Here is a 25,435-nt window from a genome sequence, read left to right as displayed (position 1 = left end):
TATTTCCTCTTTATACCATTAAATCTTGTACTTTGTTAAAGAGCAAACATTTTGAGAGAAAGTGTGACCAGTTATTATAACATTGATGGTCCTCATTACTATGTTCTATTTCAATGGCCATGTTCCTTATACTTTTGCCTTGAGCCAACTGACAATTATAGATATAAACTAAGCAATGTCTGGCTGTGAATAAGCCTAATCTAGGACTGTACACACTCAAATCCTCCATGGCAGAGAACTTCAACCTGATCTCCAGTAGTGGTTATGCTTGTTCACTTTATAGCAGAAGTTCTGGGGGTCTCTAAGATGCTTTGGGGGACAAAGCAGAAGGTCAAAACTATTTCATAAAAATATTAAGATGTTATTTGCTTTTTGACTGTATTGACAAATGTACTGAAAGTCTCAAAGCAAAGGATAAATCTGCTGTCACTTTCACACATCAAAGGAGCAGCACTAAGCTACACTAGTAAGTATTTGTTTTCTGCTAACACACAGACTTGGATATTTGACAGATTTTCTTTTTTGAAAATGAATGAAGTGAGTCTATTTCTTCAAAGAAGGCAACTGACAGCATTTGTTGACAATAATAAATTTGAGCTTTCAAGCAAAATTAAAATTTTGAAAAAGTTTTACCCATCACTGTGAGCTTGAGATTATCCTAATACTTAAAGGCTGTTTTTTTATGAGATCACTAGTGATATTAACAAATGTGATATATTGATTTTTATAACAAAATGTGTCAACACATGGAAGATTCACATGACGTAATGAACTGCTATTTTCTAAATGCACAATGTTATAAATCATAATGGGTAAAACACTGCATTTTACAATTCAAGATAGAGCAATAGATTTAAGTGTAAGAGAGCATGATGAGTTTATTGATATACAGCTAACATTGCAACTAACCTTTAAGAAACTACTATTAATTTAATTTTGGAATAGTATTAAAAACGAATATCCACAATTATATAAACAAGCTATTTAAGTATTTCTCACTTTTCAACTACACATCTGTATAAGGACAGATTTTCTTGATATATTTAACCAAAGCAAGATATTACAATAGATTGAATACAAAAAAGATAAGAAATGCTGTCTATGTTCTGTTGAATCAGACATTAAAAAGATTTTCACAAATGTAAAACAAATTCAACCTGCTCGCCATTTGTTATAGTTTTAGAAAATAGTTATTTTTTGAGAAAAATGTTATTTATGTTAACATACTATGGGTTTGTTAAATTTTTAATTACTAGATAATATTTTAAGTTTCTAATTTTAATTAGTAATATGATAAATATTATTATACTTAATTCTCATAAAGGAAAGTCTTTGGTGCCCTCAATAATTTTAAGAACAAAAGGTGTCCTGAGGCCAGAGTTTGAGAATCATTGCTTTACACAGTCTGTCCCCAAAGCCAGAGTTTGAGAATCATTGCTTTACACAGTCTGTCCCCAAAGAGCTCTATTAAAAAGGTAACTTTTTATACAATTAGCCAGTTGTGTATTTTAAAACAAACAATAAAACATAGGAAAATGCCATGTTTAAGTGCAAGGAACATGGGAAATCCTTTGAAAATTGCAAGGGATTTGGGAACCACCAGTTAGGAAATGCTTTCCTGGAAAAATCTCTATGGCAAAATCCAAGAAACACTGTTTTCTGCCCATGAGACCTGAGGGAAGTTATACAAACTCTCAGGGGATTTTTTATCATCTATAACAAGAAGCAAATTCCAAGGTTCTACTCATTGATTCTTTGATGCTAGTAAATGAAATTTGTTAAAATAATTGAATGACCTCAAAGATACTCTTGATTAATCATGCACTAGTTTATTAAGGTCATTTCTTTTACTCCTCTTTTCTGGTCAGCATTTTTGTTTTTGTTTGTCTGTGTATTTTTTAGTAACAATGTTGATAGAATTATGCATAACTCAAGTTTGCTATTTGTTCAAATGTTCTAACGCTGTTGATAAAAGTTTTGGTAGTAAATAGTTTTTAAATATCCATACAAATTTATTTAAAAATAAATATTTAGGAGGGGTAATGGTCATCTGTCATTTTTCTCTGTCTAAAACCCATTTCCTCTTCTTCTGGAATAGTAATTTGATTTTTCTTCAGAGAACAGTATCACCAGTTATCTTAGTTCTATGGTTCTGTAGTTAAGAGCTGACTTCAACTCTAGCTCCAGAAGTGGCCACATGACTCAAGTCTGTCCAATCAATTATTCTATCCCCTTGGTCTCATTGACTGGTACAGGGATGGACACGTGACCCAAGCCAGTCAATGAGAGTGGCTTTCATACTTCTGCTGGAGCTTTTGGGAAAGAGGTATATCTTTTCACAAGGTTTGCTAAACTCCCATCACTTCCTAGCTGAACGACCAGGAGAAATTTGCTTGAACTCACTACACTTGTTTGTTCACAGATAAAATGGGAGAAATAAAGGTACCTAGTTCACAGGATTGCTGTAAGAATTAAATAAGATAATACATGTTAAGATTTTTCCATAGCAAAAAGCATGTACTAAAATCTCAAGAAATGTTAGTGGTTTTTATTATTCGGGGGTCAATCTGATTTTTTTTAGCTTCCCTGCTTATAATAAATTACACACCACTTCCACACAATGGTACACACAGCTCAGCTTATACAACCAGCCTCATCAGTAGCCTTGCCCCCAGCACACTGCACCAGGTTATCCTAAGCTCCCTGCCTTCTCTTACCGTAGGATTTTAATCACGCTACTTCACTCCGCCTGGTACACTTGGTCCTTCCTTCCCTTTATTCCTCTACTAAACTCCATGCTCTTTGAAAGCAGGAACCATGTCTGTCTCTTTCCTCAGTGTATTTCCCTGAGTAACATGATAACTGATCCTTGATAAGGACTCATTAAGCATTTATTGATTGAATTATTCTAAATAATATTTTGAAGAATAAGGCCACTCTAAAAGATGATTTGTATGTTTCACATGGATAAAAAGCCATGTTTCTCCATCTGTTCACCTTCCCCATTTTTCCAGAAAAAAAAATCTAAAATACATTGACTAGTTCTCTTTTTTTGTTTTTTGAGATGGAGTCTCGCTCTGTAGCCCAGGCCGGAATCCAGTGGCACGATCTTGGCTCACTGCAACCTCTGCCTCCCGAGTCCTGGTTCAAGCAATTCTCCTGCCTCAACCTCCTGACTAGCTGGGATTACAGGCATGTGCCACCACGCCCAGCTAGTTTTTGTATTTTTAGTAGAGATGGGGTTTCACTATGTTGGCTAGGCTGGTCTTGACCTCCTGACCTCGTGATCCACCCACCTCGGCCTCCCATAGTGCTAGGATTACAGATGTGAGCCATTGCACCTGGCCTACATTATCAAGTTTTCAACTGAGTACTTTATAACCTTAAAAAAAAAAAAAAAAAACAAAAAAAACAAAAAAAAAAACCTCTGTGTGTGTGTGTGTGTGTGTGTGTGTGTATGTGTCTGTGTGTTTGAGGGATTGCAGTTCCTGTGTTGGACAGTAGATGGCAATAAACATATTATTTGATACGTATTCTGGGCCGATTACAAAACTTCCAGAACTAGTCTCTGTAAATGCCTAGCATAATTCGGACAGAGTCTTCTATTTTATAATGTCTTTTGTGGTTTTTCTCAGAAACAGAAAGGGCATTCTTTGTGAACACTGTTGGTGCAGCATCTCCACAGGGCCTTTCCAAAGGAAGCTAACAGCTGTGGTCTAGGAGCAATGTCAGGGTGGATTCCCCCCAGAGAGGGCACAGGGTGGAGCCACCACCTGCAGTGACAGACACCTGTCACTGATGCTACAGTCAAAACTGGAGTCAACACATGGTCATTGTGGTTCTCAAGCAGAATTAATCTTGTATTGAGAGGCAAGGCAAGGCAAGGCACCTTCTGCATTATCCCAATGGTTTCTACCTAATTGTTTTCCCCAATAGAATCAGAGAATAGTTGGAATTCAGAGTTTCTCTACTGAGAATGAAATTACTATCAAGTTGTATTTTTTTCTAGCAGTGTTCAGGGTATCTATATAGTATACAGTATCATATTTTATGCATGTGTTTAGCAGAAACCAAGTTAAAGGGGAAATATGTGTGTATATGAATATAATGCATATATAAAATATGGTAATAGGTAATTAGCTGACTTTGCAAATCTAATCATATGAAACTTATGTTTAAAACCCATAAGTAGCCTCATGGCTTTATATGTGTACACACACATCAGTTAATATCACCAAATTCCTTGACTCTAGGCTGATCCCATAACTTTAGCTAACCACCTTCCTAGAAAAAAAAAATGGGAATAAGAACACAAAGGGTTTGACAAAATTTCACAAAGCAGCAAAGACTAGGACTAGTTCCCTATTTTACTGAATCAGAGGCACTAAGGCACCCTTGCTGTATAAAACCAACTGAGATCACAGGCATAAATAAGCTCCTTGAAGTCAGGGGTCATCCTTTTGTCACCTCGTAGCGTTCTCACTGAGTGAGTAAATGACTGGACCAAAGAAAGACAAGCATACATAATGTTGCTGATTTTTGAAAAAAACAACAAAAACACATGTGTAACATGGCTGCTCAGGTGCTCAATAATTAATTTTTATAGATACCAACAATCAGTGAAAAACACCTCTCAATTAGGTATAGGAAAGGTGAAGTCTCATGGGTTAGAGAGCGAAGATAACAGTTCGCCTTCGGATTTATAAGGCAGGTTATTTGGGGCAGCCTGTTTATGTTGATCTCCATAAATCTGTTTCACTTGGTTTAGGATGGATGATCATAAATTAGCTGACTCTGTGTATGTGATCACATAAGCCCTGGGTTAAAAATCCATAAATGGCTTCCTGTCATTTTCAGGTAAGACCCGAGTCATGGATGTGGCTGGCTCACCCTCACCCTTGTCAGGTTCTCAGCTTCTTCTCTGCCCTCCTTTTAGCTCCTCAGTTATGTGGGTCATAGCGTCACAGGGTTCTGGCATCTCGTCCTCTTCCTTGATTGCTCTTCCTCCTAATTCACCTTGAGAGCTCAGTCCCCAGGTTATGGATGCGTTGAAAAACACTCTAAAGGAAGCGCCCTGTCACTCTCCTTTCATCACCGATTGTAATTAGAGTTTTAAACTTTTGTCATTTCTCTAATGGCTCTCTCCCTCACTGGCATGTACTCAATGGTTGGTAATTTTATATTGAATAAAATAGATGAATAAATGAAAGAATAAGTGAATGTGAATAAATGAATAAACCTGGGAGCACGGAGGTGGAAATAGAGAAACCCAGCCTAATTAAATTGTGGGAAGAGAGCTGTAGTAGGAGTCAGAAACCCAAAGTTCATTTCTTTATTTGAATCTACTACTTATCAGTGAATCTGGGCAATTGACTTGATTTCTCTTGAGCCTCAGTTTCATCACCAAAAAAAAAGAAAAAAAATGTCAGATAATGATACCAGCCCACTGATGGCACAGGTTTTTGTGAAGTACAAATGAGATAGTACACATAAAGGCATTTTAAAAGCTCTGGTATAATAAAAATAAGACATTATTTTAAACAGGTCACAGATAACCTACAAAGGTAATAAATTCCACAACTCAGGTTATATATAATCTGCAATAACCTTAGAGCAATTTTTAAAAATTATACCAGAGTCTGTTCTCTTTAAACTTGTCAATTTAACTGTTTGAACATACAGGATCTTATATGCATCAGAAAACTGTATTATTTTTTTTCCCCAGAAGCCAGAGCTGTACCAACCTGTTCTGGGGGAGCGAAGGTCTTTCTTGTGCTTTAGAGAAACTCTCTACTGAGTCCCAAGACTTTTTTTTTCACTTTGATGATTAAAAATCTTTCAGTTTCCTTTGGTTACAAAAAATCTTATTGAAGGAATAACTTAAGTGCCCAGTTACTTACATTAATCAAAACTATGAATATTATCTCAAGGAAACACTTCTCCCTTGGCCCACTTTGGGCTAGCTCCTGGCAAACAGAAGAGATGGCCTCTGTCTTGGCCTCCTCTCCCTGTTCTTCCACCTCTGTTCCCAACTTGGTCCCCGCAACGCCTGCTCTCATCTGGGCAGAAACAGGAGCAAGCAGGAGAGATGGGGAAAGGAAAGGTTCTTCAAGGGCCTGGCACAAGCTAGTGTCTCTCACCCTCTGGCTGGGGAAGGTGTTTGACACTGAAGCTCTGTGTTCTTGGGGTGCTTTCCAGTGTCCCTGAAGGCCTCCTCAGATCGGTTGGCCATCTCTCACCTGGAGACATCATGGTTGTTCACTCTATGTCTTTCGTGGGTAACTGGGTATCCTGTATGGCACCTTGAAACACGTCCTGAGAGTCCTGTCTGCCCCAGGCACTCTCATGGTCCAGACCACCTCCAGAGTTCCTCTCCAGGACCAAAGCTGGTCCATGGAAAACACACTTTATACACATCTTTAACCCACCATCAGCAGCCGAACAGTTACTTGCTAAGCAACTTTCTCTGTGGTTACAGACCATTCACCCAGTCTCTTGTGCTTTTTTCTTCCACTCTGTCCCTCAAACTGTTAGAAATAATATCGACTTTTCTGAGTGGTTCCATTAAAGTCTCTCTCATTTGACTTTCCACTGAGGGACACACTTCTCACACCTCTTCTATTGGATGGACACTCATCACTCTGTCTCTCTCTCTCTGTCTCTCTCTCTCACCCCCCTCCCATACCACACACATACACACACACACACACACACACACACAGAGTCTATTTAAAATTCTCTCTAATATCTAGAGTCTATTTAAAATTCTCTCTAATATCTAGAGTCTATTTAAAATTCTCTCTAATATCTAGTCTCTGTCTCTCTCAGCCTCTAACCACTTTCCTAGGCTAGAAATGAGAGTTCAGTTAAGGACAACAACATTCATTTCGATCAACTCCTTTGCAAGCTCTGCTTCTGCAGTCAAGCTTTTCGCCTTGGAATGTGAGAGTCATTATCTTCTATTATTTTGTAATTAGCCTTTTGCATTTTGTACCCTGTTTATTTACATTCAAACTCTAGAAAGACAGGCTTTGACCATTTAAAATGGTTAACTCCCTCCCAGTTCTCCTTTTCTGGTTGTTTCTCAAAGCCGTACTACCAGTATCAGGAGAAATCCAAATAAAACTTTCTCTGATAAACATGCATTCTAGCCAGCAGAAGTCACAGTTTTCCACAGAGAAATAAAAGTGGGAGTCTTGAGGATACAGCTTACAGTACCCTCCAAGGCCCCTCCAAATGAGAATTCTGTTATGCATTTGCTCCTCAAATTTAGAAAGGGAGAGTTAAACTGCAGAGTGAGAAAACAGTGAACAGAACCAGGCAGCAGAACCTGGCAAATGTTCCCCCGGGGAAGTCACCAAGCACCCAATTAGAACTGGAAAGGAGAGCAGATGTGGAGAATTGTCTTCTAATGCATGATCTGACTGCACAGAATGGCAGCCTTGAGGGTCATAGCTCTGGAAGTTCACAGCTGCCCGGGGCTGAAGTGGAGCCAAGCAGGAAGTTAGAGAACAGCCTACAGTGAAGTCTAAATTACAATGAACACCCGAACTCCATCAGATTGGTTTGCTGTTCCTGTTGCATAACAAAAATGAATATAACAGAGAACTCATACTCCTTATCGATACTCAGTCCCTCAACTATGAAAACATGATGGTTTAACACAAATACTTCCTAAAGTGAGATGATGAAGGAAAAGGCAGGTGAGTAGTTTCATTTTTTACTTTAACTTTTTGTCAATGAGCATACTCTACTTACCTGTTATTATGCTACTATACTATTACCTAATAATAATAAAGCAATAAAGCATTTTCACTTGGAAGAAAAATAGCAAAATACAAACAGATCATGGTATCTGTGTCACGCCGCACCCAAACTCAGTGTCTTAAAATGACACTCATTTAGTTTTGCTCATGAGTCTATGGGTCTTCTGGGTGATTTTTCTGGTCTCAGCCTGGCTCACTCATGCATCTTTAGTCAAATGTGGGTCAAGTAGATGGTTCTGCTATTCCATGCTGTGGTTTCTCACATTTTGGGGGTTCTCCTCTATTGTATTTCATCCTCCAACAGGCTAGCCCAGGCATGTTCACTGGTGGCAGGGTTGGAAAAGAGCCATGAAAGCATTCACACCTCATGAGGCCAAAGCTCAGGAATGACATACAGTCACTTCCATCTCACTCTATTGGTCAATGCAAGACTCAAGGCCAGTCCAGATTCAAGGGATGGGAAATTGACTTTACTTCTTGATAAAGAGCTATGAAACCACATTACCATACGTGTGCATGTGTCTTTATAGCAGCATGATTTATAATCCTTTGGGTATATACCCAGTAATGTACCCTAAAACTTAAAGTATAATAATAATAAAATTAAAAAAAAAAAAAAGAAAGCACATTACCAAGGGCATGATTACAGGGAGAGGGGAATAATTAGGACCATTAGGAGAAACCTTGGCATCCTGAAGGAGATGGGCCACATGAAGAAATGAAAGAAAGAAAAGAAGACACAGCTTAGAAATTATGTAGATATATTAAAAAGTTGAATATTAACCAGGTTCTAAAAGCAAAGTTTTTATCCACACTCCTGAGTGAGCTGCAGGAAACATTCTATCCTCTCTTATTTGCCTGGCTCCTACTTATCAGGCTAGTATCAAATTTAGTGTCACATTCTCCAGGAAGCTTGTTTGAATGGCCTTCCCTTTAGCCAGTTGTGCTTGGCTTACTTATAACATTCTTTGGAATAATTGGTTGTTTTATTTTCTGCTTTACCTGCTAGAATATGAGTCTAGGGTATATTATATATATTCCTGTCCTCCCCACCCCCTGCACAACACAAAGTAGACGTTGAAGAACTTTTAGTTAGAAAATAAACACAAAGGGAATAAATGAGTAAAGGAATAGATGAATGAATCTCAAGCTGGATATTTATTAGAGAAGATGTACACATTTGCAGACATCAATATTTTCTTGTGATTCCCACATCCTTTACAACCTGGTTTTAAATCCTATTCATTACTTCTAAGCATAACAGAAGCACTGTGAGAGATTAGGATTACTTCTTTGATAACTGTGTACGATGCAGCAACCAAGTCTTAAGGTCTGCCCCTCATTCTTCCTCCAAATTCCATCTATAAATGCAGACTCAAGGAAATCCAAAAACGGTCATCACGCTGGCTACAAATCTTTGTTGAAAAATGCACGGGTCAATGAAGCATACATTGTTGCACTAATAGTAGCCTCATAACCACTTATATTATGTTTTGCTAAAGAAATATATTTGCAATGTGCTGATCTTTCAAAAGAAAACATCTAGTCTTGGTCCTAGAAAAAGACAGGTATTTTTCCAGTAAAATTGAACGGGAACAGAATAAACATTTGTCTACTAGCTATTATAAACGGCTTTGTACCAAGCATTTCCATGCATTTTTTAATTTAATCCTCATCATAACCTACACAGTGAGATTTATTTGATCTCTCCTGTAAAGATACAGAAAGTGGGTCACAGCAGTGTTTTGTTATTTCATCAAACAATTGACACCAAAATATTAATTTATTAATATTGTTGCCAAGCATGATTTACTTACTAAAAAAAGAAAACTATGTCGATTTATTATGGTCTCCCAGGAAGGACCGTCATGAGTACTGTTCTGCAGCTCACAGTCCTGCTGCCCAATTCTGCATGGTTTACCTGTTTGTCACCTCTCTAAACTTGTGTGCATGGGAGTCTTCTTGGATATGAAGGCTGAAGCATAAATGGCTTTGAGTTATTGCTGTCAGGAAGTTTATCAGCAAAGTTAGCCAGTCATTTCAGTGTTATCAAGTAAAGTACGGGAAATATGTTTTAGAAGTTTCAAGAGAAAATCATCTTTCTTATAAATCAACGGATAAAAATTCAGTATTCAAAGACTGTGCTTTTGAGTTCAATTGCAGTTCCATTCCTGAATCCCAGCTCTGTTGCTTATTGTAAATAGCCCCCATTTGCCACATCTTCCCGGGTCTCCACTTTTGAGCCTTTGAATAACCCCTTAAGATCTTTGTGATCTCTTCAATCTTTAATGTAGTGACCAGAAGATGAATTATGGCTGCAAATGTCTTATGAACCGTGGTTTGGGTGTGTAAAGTGTCATGTTGGAGCCAGAGCTCTCACTGTCTTCAACAAAATAGAATCAGGATTTAAATCCAGATTTGCAGGTTGCCTAAACATTTGGTGCTCAACCACTGCATTATACCTTATGCATGCATTTATAATTAGTATAGAATTTACAAGCACAGTGTGTAAGAAATGACTTTTTTTTTTGTTTTCTTTAAATGAAATTAAATCCACATCTGTTTTTCGCTTTTCTGAACTTGTGTGTACAAGACTCCTCTTGGATATGAAGGACTGAATCATAAATGATGATGGGAAATGTTTCCCTACAATGGGTCATGAAGTCCCAGAACTGTTCTGCAAAGCAGAATATACAATATGGTCCTCCTAGTCTTTAGCTCATACTGGTTGTCACAGGGGGGTCTACTGTGCAAGCACAAAGAGCCCCTTGAAGTACAGAATTCCACATTTTGAAGGTTAGAACCATGGTGCATAAAGCCCAGCCTATGCAAACTCTACCCCACCCAACTTCTCTACCAGTTAGAGGTCGTGCCATTTTGCAAGGCTACTATGAAGGATTAGGCTGCTGGTCCTCACTATTCATGGAATTCTAAACCTCTGTTCCTCTTTTAGTGCTAAGGAATTCCCCATTCCTTCCCTGACCATCAAAGGCTGCATGTCTCTCTCTTATCAGTGTTGCTATTGCTAGCATTTCCTTGTCCAGGAGCAGCAGCTTCTGGAAAATAAAAGCCAGGAGGACAAGGTATCTACTGGGACCTGCTGCTTCTGGTAGAAAGCAGCTTCTCTGTGCCACAGGGTCAAATCCATGCTTCCACCTAATGGTCACCGCTTGATTTTACAAACCAGAAAATGCCAGTATGTGGTCTTCGGGTCTTACCCAGCTAAAAGAAGTGAATTATTCTACTCAATGTTTTCTAAAAATTGAACTACATTTAAAAGTTGGGAGATTTCACATAATAGCAATTAAATCTGGGAACCCTGGGTGAGCATTTCTCATGGCAGCATCAGCTGGCACTGAGTAGCTTTCGTCCACTTGGGGTGCCCCTATGCTTTCCAGGTCACCTGCATTTCCATCATTGAGTCCTGAGGCACATCAGCTTGCAATAGATTTTCCTTGTAATGGAGAAATATTTCTCCTTAGCAATGCTTCTAACAAATGTGGGAATATAGAACTTAGAACAAAAGGGCTTCAAGTTTCAAGAAAAGTGGGAAAAACATTTTCCTTTGTGGGAGTAAAGTACATTTCTATGTGCTTCATATATAAGCAAAATACATGAAGGAAGGCATCTTTCCTGCTTCGCTTGCTAATGATACCTGTCTGTCCTGAAGGCATCTCAATTAGCATCTCATCTTAGACCTTTTAAGAACAGCAGAAGCACAGAAAGTTGAACGCGCAGAAGCCAAGTGTTTTATAATATAGCTGATCCTTCCCTTTATAGGGTTTTCATTCTTTTTAGATTTAAATGTTACACTATAAACTGTGTGTGCCTATATATGTCTGTGTGCATGTGTGGGTATGATACCACTTTGTTCATAAGCCAAGGGCTGAGTTTACTTCCAAAAACACTTCTGTCAGGGTGGCCTGGCAAGGCCAAGCCGGGGCAGGTGTGTCTCTTCACTTTTTTCATCCCATGTGGAATATTCTCTTTCCACTCAGTTGATAATCATAATTATTTTTAAGAAGATCTAGAATAATCCTTATGTAAGACATGGTAAGACTCCATGTCTTCCATTAATCTCTCCATCATTTTTCAAGCCTACACTAATTAATCGTTTTCTGAATGATTTTAAACGTATAGTAAGCAGTAGATAATAATGAAAATAATACATTTAATTATAACCTAATTAATTTGTGTTCAATAGTTCTGTGTCATAAAGAAACATAGTAAAATCTTTGAGGGCCAGAGATTGTATTTTACATAGCCTGTGGGGGTAGCTGTGTGTGTCCCCAGAAACCATAACAGAGTTGGATACAAGCTGTGTGGAAACTATTTGTTAATGGGTTCAGTGGTTGAAATCTCAGTTTTTGTCAATACCATATTTACTTGTGTAATCTCCTCATGCTTTCCTATTATGTTCATGAGCATTTGGGTCTCAGTTCTCCACTGCCTTCAAGAATCACCCTCTGGGGAATCTCTGATTTACTAAACAACAGTGACTTTAACAAAGTAACCCAGCAACCAGTGTTAATGTTAATTAGAATTGAGATCTCCTGACACATTTGCTTTACTTCAGCAATTCTTTCATTCCTCAAAAGAGCTGTTAAGAACAACCATTTCAAGTGGCTAAACTACTTTTGGTAAAGCAATAGCCTGTGACTGGTAGAAGTTTGTATGTATATCAGTGTGGTGGGGGGACAGAGAGAAATAGATGCAGAAGCAGAAAGTTGACAGAGGAAGGAGGGGTTTATAAGTAGAATCTTCTTTCCTCTATAGTGTGAGGTATAAAGTTGAGTACCCAGGGGCAAGGAGGCAATAATGATGAGGAAGTATAAAGAGAAGAAGGGGAAAGAGTTAATACTGACTCATTGTCTTCTGTTCCAAAACAGAAAGTCTAAAACTCCCTCTTGATGTATCTACTTGCTTCTTTTGGACAAATACCATCTCATTGATGAATATTCAAGTAGTGCATGGTTTGCTTAAAACACCAAAGGTGGCCAGGCAATCCCAGCACTTCGGGAGGCCGCTTAGGCAGGTGGATCACCTGAGGTCAGGAGTTCAAGATTAGCCTGATCAACGTGGTGAAACCTTGTCTCTACTAAAAATACGAAAATTAGCCAGGCATGGTGGTGGGCACCTGTAATCCTAGCTACTCAGGAGGCTGAGGGAGGAGAATCTCTTGAACCTGGGAGGCGGAGGTTTCAGTGAGCTGAGATCATGCCATTGCACTCCAGCCTGGGTGGCAGGGTGAGACTCCAGCCTGGGTGACAGGGTGAGACTCCATCTCAAAAACAGAACAAAACAAAACAAAACACCACCAAAGATGAGTGTGAACTTCAGATACTCTATACATTTTTGCCATTTTTGGCATTTTCTAGTTCAGAACTGGCACCATAGAAAATAAAAGCTAACAAAACAACATTTTTCCCTTTCTCCTTTTCTTTCCTGAGAAGTAGTAGAATGGTAGACTAGAGGTTCAAGTAATGGTAACATTAATTTGAGTTTTGCTTTCACATAAGCAACTGGCTAGCACAGACATTATATATGTAACTCTACACTTGCCCCTCTGTTTTGCATTTCTTCTAATATGAATACAACCATCTCATTATTTAAAACTTAACAGAATTTATTTCTTCTTCTATCTTTGCCTACCTCCTTCATAATCTAAGATAAAGAATCTGAGGGACTAAAAATATGTATGTCATTTCTTCTGGTCAGTAGACAATTTCCTGCTCTACAAACAACACTAAAAACCTCAGGAGGGCAGATTTTACGTGCTGTAAACCAAAAGAGATGCTTTGGGGTTTTGATGTGGAAGAAAGTGAAAGTAAGGTATAAATTCTGTTTACACTCTGAATTTATTAGAATATTCATATCAAAGTGTAAAGACACTGTATGGTACATGTTTATCAATTTATATGTAACTTACTAAGTGTTCAAAAAAGTTTAATTATGGACTATCTGTTACATTTCTATGTATTTGCCCACACTTTGAAATGTCTGGATTTCCCCAGGGTGTCATCTGAATTTCCTGCTCTCTTCGTTTAGACTCATTCAGTCTTACTGTTATAACCACGCCAAAGGAGTCTAGTCTCAGTTTTGAATCCACTAAATCTCTTTAGCTACAGATCTATAATCTGAACAATCTACTGATTTCTCAATTTGATGTCCCAGAGCATTTCTAACTTAACATAGGCAAACTGTAAGTCCTGACTTTCCCTCGTAAACCTTGCTCCGCATCTCACATTGACTGTCTCTATCTCAGTAAATAACTTCCCAGTCACCCAAGTTTAAAGCCACAGAGTCATCACTGGGTGTTCCATGATGTAAACTGAATTACATTATTCCTATCCTTAAAAAATAGTAAATAACTACAAAACATCCACCACATAACTTAAAAACCTAATTACAACATGGCAGACACCATCTACTGCTTATACAACATCATTCCCCTTTTATCCCTGCTAATAGGCTTTTGATTTCATTTTCAGATGGAAGGCAAAGGACCCTTGCTTTAGGGGAAAAAGGGTTCTCTACAAGCCCATGGAAATCCCATTTTCCTTCACTCAGAGATTGGACCAGACAAGATGTTTGCCAGTTCTGACCAATTAGATGAAATGGAGAATCTTTGAGGTGTGATGCCCAGAACTGTGTAGTCTATCAGCTTTGTCATCATAAAAACAATCATCAAGGGTAGCAGAACAGAAGAACTGAAGGATACAAAGTTCCTGGGTCCTTGACATCTCTGAACAGCTGCAAAACACCTGGAACTGCCTACCTCAGGGCTTGATGCTAAGGGTGCAAACAAAGCCTATTATTGCTTAAGCCTCTGGTAATTTATACTTCATAGCTGAAAGGCTTCCTAATTAATAACAAGGCCCTTCAGGACTTTTGCTATCTTGTTACCTACCTACTTTCAATCTTCCCTCATCCTTTACACCAAACACTCTTTGTTCCATCCCATAGACTTTTAGGATTTTATCCAGAAGGCTGACTTTTTTCTTCATCTTCCTCGTGAGCAACTCTTTGTTTCAAGTTCTAGCTCACATATTCTTCAAGCAAATATTATTTATCTACCAGAAGTTCCAGATTATTACTGCTAAAATCACACCGTCCCAGGAAGAACTAACTGATTTCTCTTCAGCTGTGATTTGGATATGGCTTGTTCTCACCAAAACTCATGTTGAAATCTCATCCCCAATGCAGCAGTGTTGGGAGGTGGGGCCTAGTGGGAGGGGTCTGGGGCATGGGAGTGAATCTTCATGAATGGCTTGCTGCTATTCTTGAGGTAGTAAGTGAGTGCTCACTTTGGTGAGACTAGACTGGTTCTTGAGAGAGTGGGTTCTCATAAAGCCAGATGCCCATTGAGTTTTGCCTCTTCATACATATCTACTTCCCTTTTGAACTTCCACCATGTTTTGACCCAGTACAGAAGCCCCAACCTCATGGTGAGCAGAAGCCAGCTCCATGCTTCTTAAACTTCCCAGCCTGCAGAACCATGAGCCAAATACACCTCTTTTCTTAATAAATTACCCAGCCTTGCATACCCAGAAACACAGAATGTATTAAGACATCTTCTGTTTCCCATAGTATTCATATTTTTATATAACACATGTGATTTTATGTGTCAACTTGACTGGGTTAAGGAATGCCCAGATAGCTGGTAAAACATTATTTCTGGGTGTATATGTGAGGGTATTTCTGGAAGAGATTAGTATCTGAATCACTAGGCTAAGTAAAGAAAATCACTCTCACCTAGGTGGGTGGGCATCATCCAATTTGTTGAGGATTTGAATAGAATGGAACAGAGAATAAAGGGCAAATTTACTCTTTCTTCTTGAGCTGGGACAGCTGTCTTCTTTTGCACTTGGACATCTGCATTCTAGCTTTTGGGATTTTTGACTCAGATTGGGACTTACATCATTGACTCCCCTAGTTCTCAGGCCTTTGAGCTTGGACTAGAACTCTTGCCATTTTCTTTCCTGGGCCTACAGCTTGCAGAAAGCAGATAATGAGACTTTTCTGCCTCCATGATTATGTGAACTAATCCCTCATAATAAATCTCTTTATATATTTATATCTATATATACTATTGGTTCTGTTTCTCTAGAGAATCCTGACTGAAACACACAATATACTGCAGTTGTCTATTTGTCTGTCTTGCTCTAGACTTTGAGCACTTAAATGTAAGGATATCTTTTTTGTCATTGTATTCTCAGATCATAGAACTGTGGCTATAACATAATAGAAACCCAGAGAATGCTTCTGATTTTTATAAAATGTATATCTAGCCACAATAGAAGTATATATTGTCCACATATTTTCAATAGAACTGGTACAAATTTTGATAATTCTTTAAAACTACTGATAAGCCCCAAAGTAATCATAAGACTCAATTAAATAGTGATGTCAAAGTTTTTTGGGGAAGTGACTTGTTTCTCCGTAAAAACACTATTTGTGAGCCAGGTACAGTGGCTCAAGCCTGTAATCCCAGCACTTTGGGAGGCTGAGGTGAGTGTATCGCCTGAGGTCAGGAGTTTGAGACCAGCCTGGCCAACATAGTGAAACCCCGTCTCTATTAAAAATACAAAAAATTAGCTGGGCGTGGTGGTGGGCACCTGGAAGCCCAGCTACTAGGGAGGCTGAGGCAGGAGAATCACTTGAACCCAGGAGTCGGAGGTTGCAGTGAGCCAAGATCGCACCATTGCACACCAGCCTGGGCAACAAGAGTGAAACTCCGTCTCAAAAAAAAAAAAAAAAAAACCTATTTGTTCTCTATGTTTCTTTTTCTTTGTGACAAAATGCACGCCTATAGCAATTTATACTTTACTATCAAAAATATACTTTGAAATTTCTATTAAATTCATATAGTATTCCTTTGGCCAAATTTTAACTCATGCTTTAGAGTTGGTTATCCATATATGTGCTATGGCTCTACCACCAAAGCTTCAAGTTACATGTTAAGTCTGGGGAAGCTAGTACTTTGCTCCTGCCTGGGTATTGTTCCAGGAATATCCCTCAGCAATTGCAGAGACCATTCATCCTGTTCCAATTTTAACTTGTGCACGACTGTCTGAGAGACCACAAGCTAAATTCATATAAATTGCTTTCTAAGATGAGTATCAGAGCTGAAAAGAATATTAAAGGATTAGTCTTTTCTTTGGAGCTCTAACACTCTTAAGAAATAGAAACCTGAAACTACAGGAGGTTCCTTGATTATTTGTTGTTTATTTCAATTGACAGCTCTCTGTGAGTCCAACACATAGATTAATAAATTCAAAGCAAACATATGCTGTTTTTTAAAAACTTGATGTTTAATAATATCTACCTATTAACCATGTAAAATGGCATTGCAGATTTTAATTTTAACTCATGACGTTTAAAGGTACATTAGATTAAAACTTTTACATTTCCTTTGACTTAGATTTGGGAATTTAGTGCCATTCCCAATGCCCAGTTATCATCTTCAGGTAACCATTTCAGATGACTCCTAATATCTATTTTCTTTACTGCTTTCAGATTATCTTTGTTACATTTCTGTTCTCAATGTTGCTTTTGTTCATTTTTTATCAGTTGCCCAAAATATTTTTTGAAGCAAAGGAAGCATAAATTCTAAATTACTCAAACTTCACAAGTTAAAACTGCTTTAGATGAGGCCTCTAGATATATTTGAAGAAATTTAGTATAAAACTTTTTAAGTTTTCAAGGCTGCTGTCTTGCATAGCTCCAAGAAGCACCGTTCAGGTATCTTTCATCTCTGTAAATAGTTGTATTTTCAAGTGGTACAATATATTGTTATGTCCCTTTATGTAACCTATGTGAATGGCTACTTGTGTTGCCTCTCTGTGTAGAGGCAGAGATATTTGTGGTGATAATTCTGTAAGTGATACTGCATGAAAGTAGTTTCTAGAGACAGGAGGAATTACCATCTGGGAGATCATAATCTGCCTTACCTGAACTGTGGTTTCCTGCTAACAAGGTGGGGCTCACAGAGCATCTTCCCAGTCGACTGGTGACCACAGGTGGCCCTGGTGTTCCATCCCATTCCTGAGCTTTGACAGGCTCTCTGGAGGAAGACGCCCCATGATGGCCTCTTTCCTTGTTGTCCAACTTTGGTAATGGCTCCGTGCTGTGGCTTCGGACTTTCAGTTCCTCTGTTGATTCTGTGTAGTAACCAGAATTATATTCTGTTAAACAAGAGTAAAGTTCTTCCTCAATTACTTTCAAAAAATTAGTGTGATTTTCTAAAATTGTCTCAACATGTTGTTGGAAACTCAGACTTGGAGACTACAACATTTAAATATAACAGAAACATAGACTCCAGGGGGCCTTTTTTCTGAGTTGTGTAGGCTAGTATCTCTGGGAAATACAATTTTCTTTTTGGAAAAACAGTACCTCGACGAATCTTTAGTAACTCTTCCCTTGTGCTCATCTCTGAGTACACTTATTTAAGAGTACTTCACACTCACTCTCTTTACTTTCTAATCTTTACAAAAATTCAGCTAAACCACACTATCCAATCTGCTCCTGATAACATCACCTAGTGCCTTTTATTTGGCAAATGTATAAGCCTTTTTTTTCAGCCATTTGACAATTATTTGATTACTCACTCATTTATATCTTCAATTCTCTTGGCTTTGCTAGTGGTCCATCCTCCTGTGTTGTGTTCTATATCTAACACCTTTCCTTTGTCATTTATATCATCTCATCCTCCATGCATCCCTGGCACATTGGTTGTTTCAGAGGTGCTAGCTTAGCCACTGTGCTTCTTCTGCTACATATATTCTTTCTGATTTTTGTCCTCAAGGATTCAGCTAGCAATCATCTAATTGTTAGTGATTTCTAAATATTTTATCAGATGCCTGGACCATTCTTTTTATCTTTAGATTCATTTATTCAACTGCCTGCTAGGTGAATCCATCTGGAGTCCCCATATGAACATTTCAGATACTGAACTGATAATTTCTTATTAAACTACTGGTTCTTTCAGTCCAACCAACTATCCAAGCTAGAAGCTTGTCTCTCCCTTTCTTTAAGTGATAATCCCCAAATCTATCAGTCAGAAGATTCTACAGATTTTATTTCTGGATGTCTTGCTCTCGCTTCTCTTCCACTTTGTTTCATGTCTACCTCAACTGCTCTGGTTCAGCTCTAATCCTCTCACTTGAATTACTGCAACTTGTCTCTGACTCTATCCTTGACTCCTCAAAGTATAAGCTCCTTATACTGCCAAAATGATCTATTGAAATGCAAATCTGATCATAATGTAACCCTGAATAAAATCATTCCAGAAGCTTCCTGTTGCCCATAGAATGTCTAAGCTCTTTAATATCATCGGCAAGAATCTCCACCTTCTTGCTCTTTCCTTCCCCTCTAGCTTTGTCGTTCCCTGTTAACCTCCCTGTATTACATTGGTTGTAGGTTCTTCCTCCCCACTCCACCCCCAATAAAAACAGTGCTGTTTTCTACAGCTATTATCACCTCTCCTTTCAATGCCCTTATGTCTTGTCTTTCTTTGCTTAACTAACTCTACTCACTCCTGGTAACTCAATTTAAGTATCCTCTGAAGCCCTCTCACCCATTCACCACTCTTGCAGGGTCATGGTCGTCTCTGCACTGACCTTGCTTTATAGTTCTATGGATCTGCTCTTCCCAAAAGGCCTTGAGTTATTTTAAGGCAGGTATTGAGGTTTTGTTTGTTTTGCATTTTTTAAAAAGTGGTTGACTCCACCACCTATCATATTGCTCAATGAATTTTTAATTTAATTAATTTATTTATATTGCAGATTTCTCAGCTCTTCACATATCTTTCTAATCTGTGTAGGAAATATAACATTGCTGATGGAACTGGAAAATCAGGTGATAATAAGTGTGTTAATGGAGCTAATAGTATTTTCAAAAATCTGATTATATAATAACCACAAGTTGTAAAATTCACCAGGTTAACAGTTTAATTCAAATAAGGAATTTTTTAGAAAATCACAGAAATGATTTAAAAAAAATCTGAATTTGGTTTTTTTTTTTTTTTTTACACTTGGGTTAAAATCCTTATCAACTTTCAGCAGTGTGATAACACAAATGTCACACTTTGGTTCACCATTATCTGAATCTGTGGGACACAAACAGAACAGGCTGTCATATATGGAGAAGTCCGGGTCAGGAATCTCAGAGGCCTCAGCTTTGCAACTCTGGCTGTGACCCATGTCACCTCTTGGGGAGCCTCATTTTTCTTACCTACAAAACAAAGAAAACACCAGCCCTACCTAACTTCCTTGATTTTATTTTAAAAATCTGATAATATTCTACAGTTTAAAATATTTTGAAAACTAGAAAGTGCCAGCACATAAAAAGTAGTATTCAGTTAAATATAGTCATTTGGCCTTTATTAGTTTATTTAATTTTTCTACATTAGATAATTACGAAGAGTCTTATACAAATGGAAAATTGCCAAATCACATTTAGAAACAGAACTCTAGCCTATCATTTACAGTAACTAGCTTGGGAAGTCAACCTATGAGGTACCAGTTACACTTGTAGAGAGTAGACCCGTCTCTAGGAAATAATCGTAAAAGCTAAACAACCACCCATGGCCTCAAATAGTCAAGACTTGAGTAACAACTTAGCTTCCCCAATTTTTGCCCCAGTTTCAAACTTAGGAACAACTGAGGAAAAGTAAATATACACCTTTAACCAATCACATAGAATGCCCCATTTCTAGTGTGCTTACCTGCCACTTCCCCAAGTTAATAGTCCCCAATCAAGGTACACTTGAAGCCTTTTCATTGTTGTTGATAAACGAAAATTTTAGACAAACTTAATTTAGCAGAGTTTATTTGAGAAAAATGATTTGTGAATTGGGCAGCACCCTGAACAAGTAAAGGCTCAGAGATCTCTGCCCAGCAAACTGGTCAGGCAGTATTTGTAGAAAGAAAAAAGAAATAACATATAGAAATATTCTGATTGATTACAGGCCAGCCTTCACCTTATTTGGACATGTTTTGACAGTTTGCACTCTGTGATTGGCTGAAAAGTTGGCTGCTATGATTGGCCAAGACTCAGCTACTTGTTACAATAATATACTCTTATGATAGTTTGTAGTTTATTTACATACTAAGTTAGGTTGCAATTCATTGCATATGGAGGCAGCTTTAGGCCAAATTTATTTGAACATTTTTCTCCCATAAAGCCTTCCTACTCCTCTGCCTGACTCTGAGTCTTTGCCAAATGCAAGCTCTGAATAAATAGCCTTTGCCTGTCTCTTTTGTTTGATCTTCATTTATTTCCATATTGCTATAGTCTCTTCCAGCTCTAAGATGCTATCCAGTTGTGTAAACACATGTCATGAAAAACATTATATGAGATTAACTTAAATCAGGAGGGTAGTTCCAATACAGTCTCAGAAAGATTTCAGGTTTTTAAATGGGCCTGTGTATAAACTTGTTTTAGTTATAATGAAATCAAGTATATGAAGTCTAAATTTTTTTTTTGGAATGAACATGTTTCAGAGATTTATTAATCATTAATGATGAAACAAGTAAGATGGTAAAGCTGGTCCAAAGAGCATTTGGAGGACCTAAGTATTTATACACATTTTTAAAAGAATGTTAGAATAAAATTGCTAGGTTAGAAATAAAACTGGTTGTGGCTGGGCATGGTGGCTGAAGCCTGTAATCCCAGCACTTTGGGAGGCAAAGGCAGGTGGATCACCTCAGGTCAGAAGATCAAGACCATCCTGGCCTGGCCAACATGGTGAAACCCCATCTCTACTAAAAACACAAAAATTAGTCGGGCGTAGTGGTGGGTGTCTGTAATCCCAGCTACTTGGGAGGCTGAGGCATAAGAATCGCTTGAACCTGGGAGGTGGAGGTTGCAGTGATCCAAGATAGAGCCACTGCACTCCAGCCTGGGCAACAGAGCGAGACTTTGTCTAAAATAAAAAAAAAGAAAGAAAGAAAAGAAATAAAATTGGTTAATGTCCTTAAGGCAATACAATTACAACTTTTAGAGTCATCTTTCTACCAAATAGAAATAATTTGCATCTCTATTTGGGGGCAGGAAGAGGGCATTTGGATGGTAATCAGTACTCTGCAGAAAAAATAAAGAGTGGAAAAATAATTGAAAGCAGGGGCCAGGTTCAATGCCTCACAGCTGTGATCCCAGCACTTTGGGAGGCCAAAACAGGAGGATCATTTGATCTCAGGAGTTCCAAATCAGTCTGGGCAACATAGCGAGACACTGTCTCTACAAAGAAGATAAAATTAAGTGGGCATGGTGGTGCAAGCTTGTAGTCCCAGCTACTTGGGAAGCTGAAGTGGGAGGATTGTTTGAGCCTTGGGAGGTTGAGGCTGCAGTGAGACGAGATTGTGCCACTGCAATCCAGGCTGGGCAACAGACTGAGACCTTGTCTCAAATAACAATAATACTAATAATTGAAATCAGGAGCTCAAACAGGTATTTGTACATCCAAGTTTATGGTAGCATTATTCACAAAGGACAGAAGCAACCCAAATGTCCCTCGATGACTGGGTCAACACAACGTGGGACAAGCATACAGTGGGGTATTATTCAGCCTTACAAAAAAAGGAACTCTGGAACATGCTAGCATAAGGGTTTATTGCTACTGGAAGGATGTTATCATAAGTAAAATAAGCCAGTCACAGCAAACCACCATGACATGTGTATACCTATATAACAAATCTGCCCGTTCTGCACATGTATGCCAGAACTTAAAGTATAATTTAAAAAAATTTTAAAAACTGTATTAAAATATACCATAACATAAAAGTACTATTTCAACCATTATTTTTATAAAAATATATTTAAATACATATAACATAAAATTTCCCATCTTAGCTATTTTTAAGTGCATAGTTCACTAGTGTAAAGTACATTCACTTCGTTGTGTAATCAATCTGCAGGGCTCTTTTTGTCTGGCAAAACTGAAGGTCTGCACCTACTTAATAACAACTCCTCATTTCCTCCTCCCTTTGGCCCCTAGCAACCACTCCTCTACTTTCTGTCTCTAAGAATTTGACTACATTAGGTATGTCACTTAAGTGGAATCATACAGTATTTGTCTTTTTATGAGAAGTCAAAATATTGTAAAGGCAATATATTCCCGCAAAATAATTAAAGATAATTTAACGAACACTTGTTTTTCAGTGTCCTGAGACAAATGGAATAAAACCAGTATCAGAAAATACCATTATAAACTATTCCCAAGCTGTTTATTCACAGCTTCAAAGAAAGTGTAACTCTAGCTTCCAAACATCACAGCCTCAAAGCCTAACGACCCATCTGCTTCAGCCCACCTTCTCTTCCAGATTTTTTTTTTTTTTTTTTGAGATGGAGTCTCACTCGTCGCCCAGGCTGGAGTGCAGTGGCACGATCTCAGCTCACCGCAAGCTCCACCTCCTGGGTTCATGCCATTCTCCTGCCTCAGCCTCCCAAGTAGCTGAGACTACAGGCGCCCACCACCATGCCCGGCTAATTTTTGTATTTTTAGTAGAGACGGGGTTTTACCATGTTAGCCAGGATGGTCTCGAGCTCCTGCCCTTGTGATCCGCCCGCCTTGGCCTCCCAAAGTGCTAGGATTATAGGTGTGAGCCACTGCACCCAGCCCTCTTCCAGATTTTAAACCAGGGAATGTCACTTACTTCTCCAGCCTCTATTAAATAAAAGCCTACAGCTTTGGAAAGGAATTTTGTGTGTGTGTTATTGTCTTCTTCTTTGTTTTCAAGTCCCAGAGGTTAGTCTTCAGTAAATTTTGGCAGGTATATTTAGAGAAACTTGAACAAAAGGATTAAAGAAATGGTACTACTCAGACCTGTGCCTGTATACCTTAATGTCTGCCTCCTAAATAGAAAGCAGAGCTGAAAAATCTGTAAGAAAATCATAAATGTATTATCGAGAATTTTATTTAGGAATAAATCTGTTTTTTCGTGTGTGTGTGCGTGTGTGTGTGCGTGTGTGTGCGCGTGTGTGTGTGTATTCAAGAACTGCTTCCTAACAAAGGTGTTTTCTAATTCAAATAAATATGAAAATCTTCAAAATAGCTGTTGAAAAGAGACAAATTGAAAGTGGACAATTAGACTCTTGTAATATATAATATGTAAATAAGATATATTGAAAACTCAAGGAAACCTATTCAGAGGAAAAGGACATGTTTATCCATATCCATATATCTCAATGTCTTTTTAAAGTCTGTTGAAAACAAAATTGATTTTAGTAACATAAACTCTCTGGAACAAGATCAATCTTACATACTGTGGTAAAGCTTTATGTGGAATCTGAGTTATTTTAAGTGTTCACAGTTACGGCCCCAGCATGTAGCTCACGGTGCCAACTACATAGAACGCACCTATCCTCTATTCAGTGAATGAATGAGCGAATGTTGACTATTGCTCTAAAATCTAATTCTCACATTGAAATCTGAACTTGAATTAAATTTATTACAAAAATGGATATATTATTTTATTATATTTGTATTTCAGACTGGGTGTTTTGTATATCATTGTCTTAAATTTGTTACAGTGTTTAGGCTGAAGAAGGATACAGAAGAAAGACCAGGAGCAATTCGTTTCTGAGCAAACACTCCCTCCAGGATTCTAATCCATCACACCTCATGCAGCTAACCCTGAAGTTTCCCATTTCCTGCCTCTCTACGCTGTCTGTGGGTCTAGTTCTGTCTCTCTGGCTTCTTCTCTGTCTCTCTCCCTCTCCATCTGTGCCCTGGATCCTGGGCCACCTAGGAAGACTTGGTTTCCTGGGTTTAATGGCTTTTACCACTAGGTCTGACCCCATACATTAGTGGGTTTTACCAGAATCTCTTATTCACTCTTCCTCATCAACATTGATTCACTCAGTAACAAATGAGTACTGAAGATTCTTATAAATCCTCACCACCTAAAGATCTCTTTTAAGCTCTAGGAACAAAACAATATGGCATGAATGAGCCTTTGCATGTGACTGCCTGGGTGGGGGCACAACCTGTTAAAACTGGCAGCACTATTCTCTCTCTGAACTTGCTCTTCTTCTAGCTAAAAAGTCATGGTCTTCAGAGCCAGACAAACTTCCACTTTGCATTTTGGCCATGCCATGTATTTGCTACTTAACCTTAGTCAAGGTTCCTGAACCCCAATTTCCATATTTGTAAACAAAGATAATAATTGCTGTTATTGTGTTCCTGTGAAGATTAAATGAGATAATGCATTTAAAGTTTCTTACATAGCAATGCTAAGAATTATTTTTTCTCCTACTGTTCTTTTTAGTGACATAGATTACCCTTCTTACAGGTTCACCAGGAAGACACTTGGCAATCGTCTAATCTATGTCATCCCTAGCACGGAGAGTGCCCACAACTTAGCAGTCTTGGGATTTGGACAGGAAACAGAAGCATATAATACTTTTCCACACTTTTCCCTAGCCACCATCATGGCTATATTCTTGCCTTCACTTTTCTTCTTTGTGTTAAGGCAAAAGCCCCTACCTGCCTGTCTCCTGTCATGATCCATTTCCATTTATTTTCCAGTGAGATTACTTCCTGATTCCCCAAGGCCCTTAGAACCAAGTTCCAATGCACTGGGTTAAGACATCAGGCCCTTCGTAAACTAGTTTCTGGCAGCTCTCAACATTTCTTTTCCATTACCTATTTTCATTGTGGAGATGAT

The 25,435-nt window shown here is 38.3% G+C and overlaps 1 protein-coding gene across 1 annotated transcript in view; it reads right to left on the bottom strand.

Annotated features, from left to right (window-relative positions):
* The window catches only part of NYAP2 (neuronal tyrosine-phosphorylated phosphoinositide-3-kinase adaptor 2), a 299,686-nt gene that overhangs the window by 55,824 nt on the left and 218,427 nt on the right, over positions 1-25,435 (bottom strand). The window contains exon 6 of the mRNA XM_024243674.3: positions 17,720-17,929. Within this exon, the coding sequence (XP_024099442.2) occupies positions 17,720-17,929 (210 nt within the window). The remainder of the gene's footprint in view (positions 1-17,719; positions 17,930-25,435) is intronic.

Source organism: Pongo abelii, chromosome 11 (assembly GCF_028885655.2).
Source record: "Pongo abelii isolate AG06213 chromosome 11, NHGRI_mPonAbe1-v2.0_pri, whole genome shotgun sequence".
In the NCBI taxonomy this organism is placed as follows: domain Eukaryota; kingdom Metazoa; phylum Chordata; class Mammalia; order Primates; family Hominidae; genus Pongo; species Pongo abelii.
This window is presented reverse-complemented; position numbering and strand designations above follow the sequence as displayed.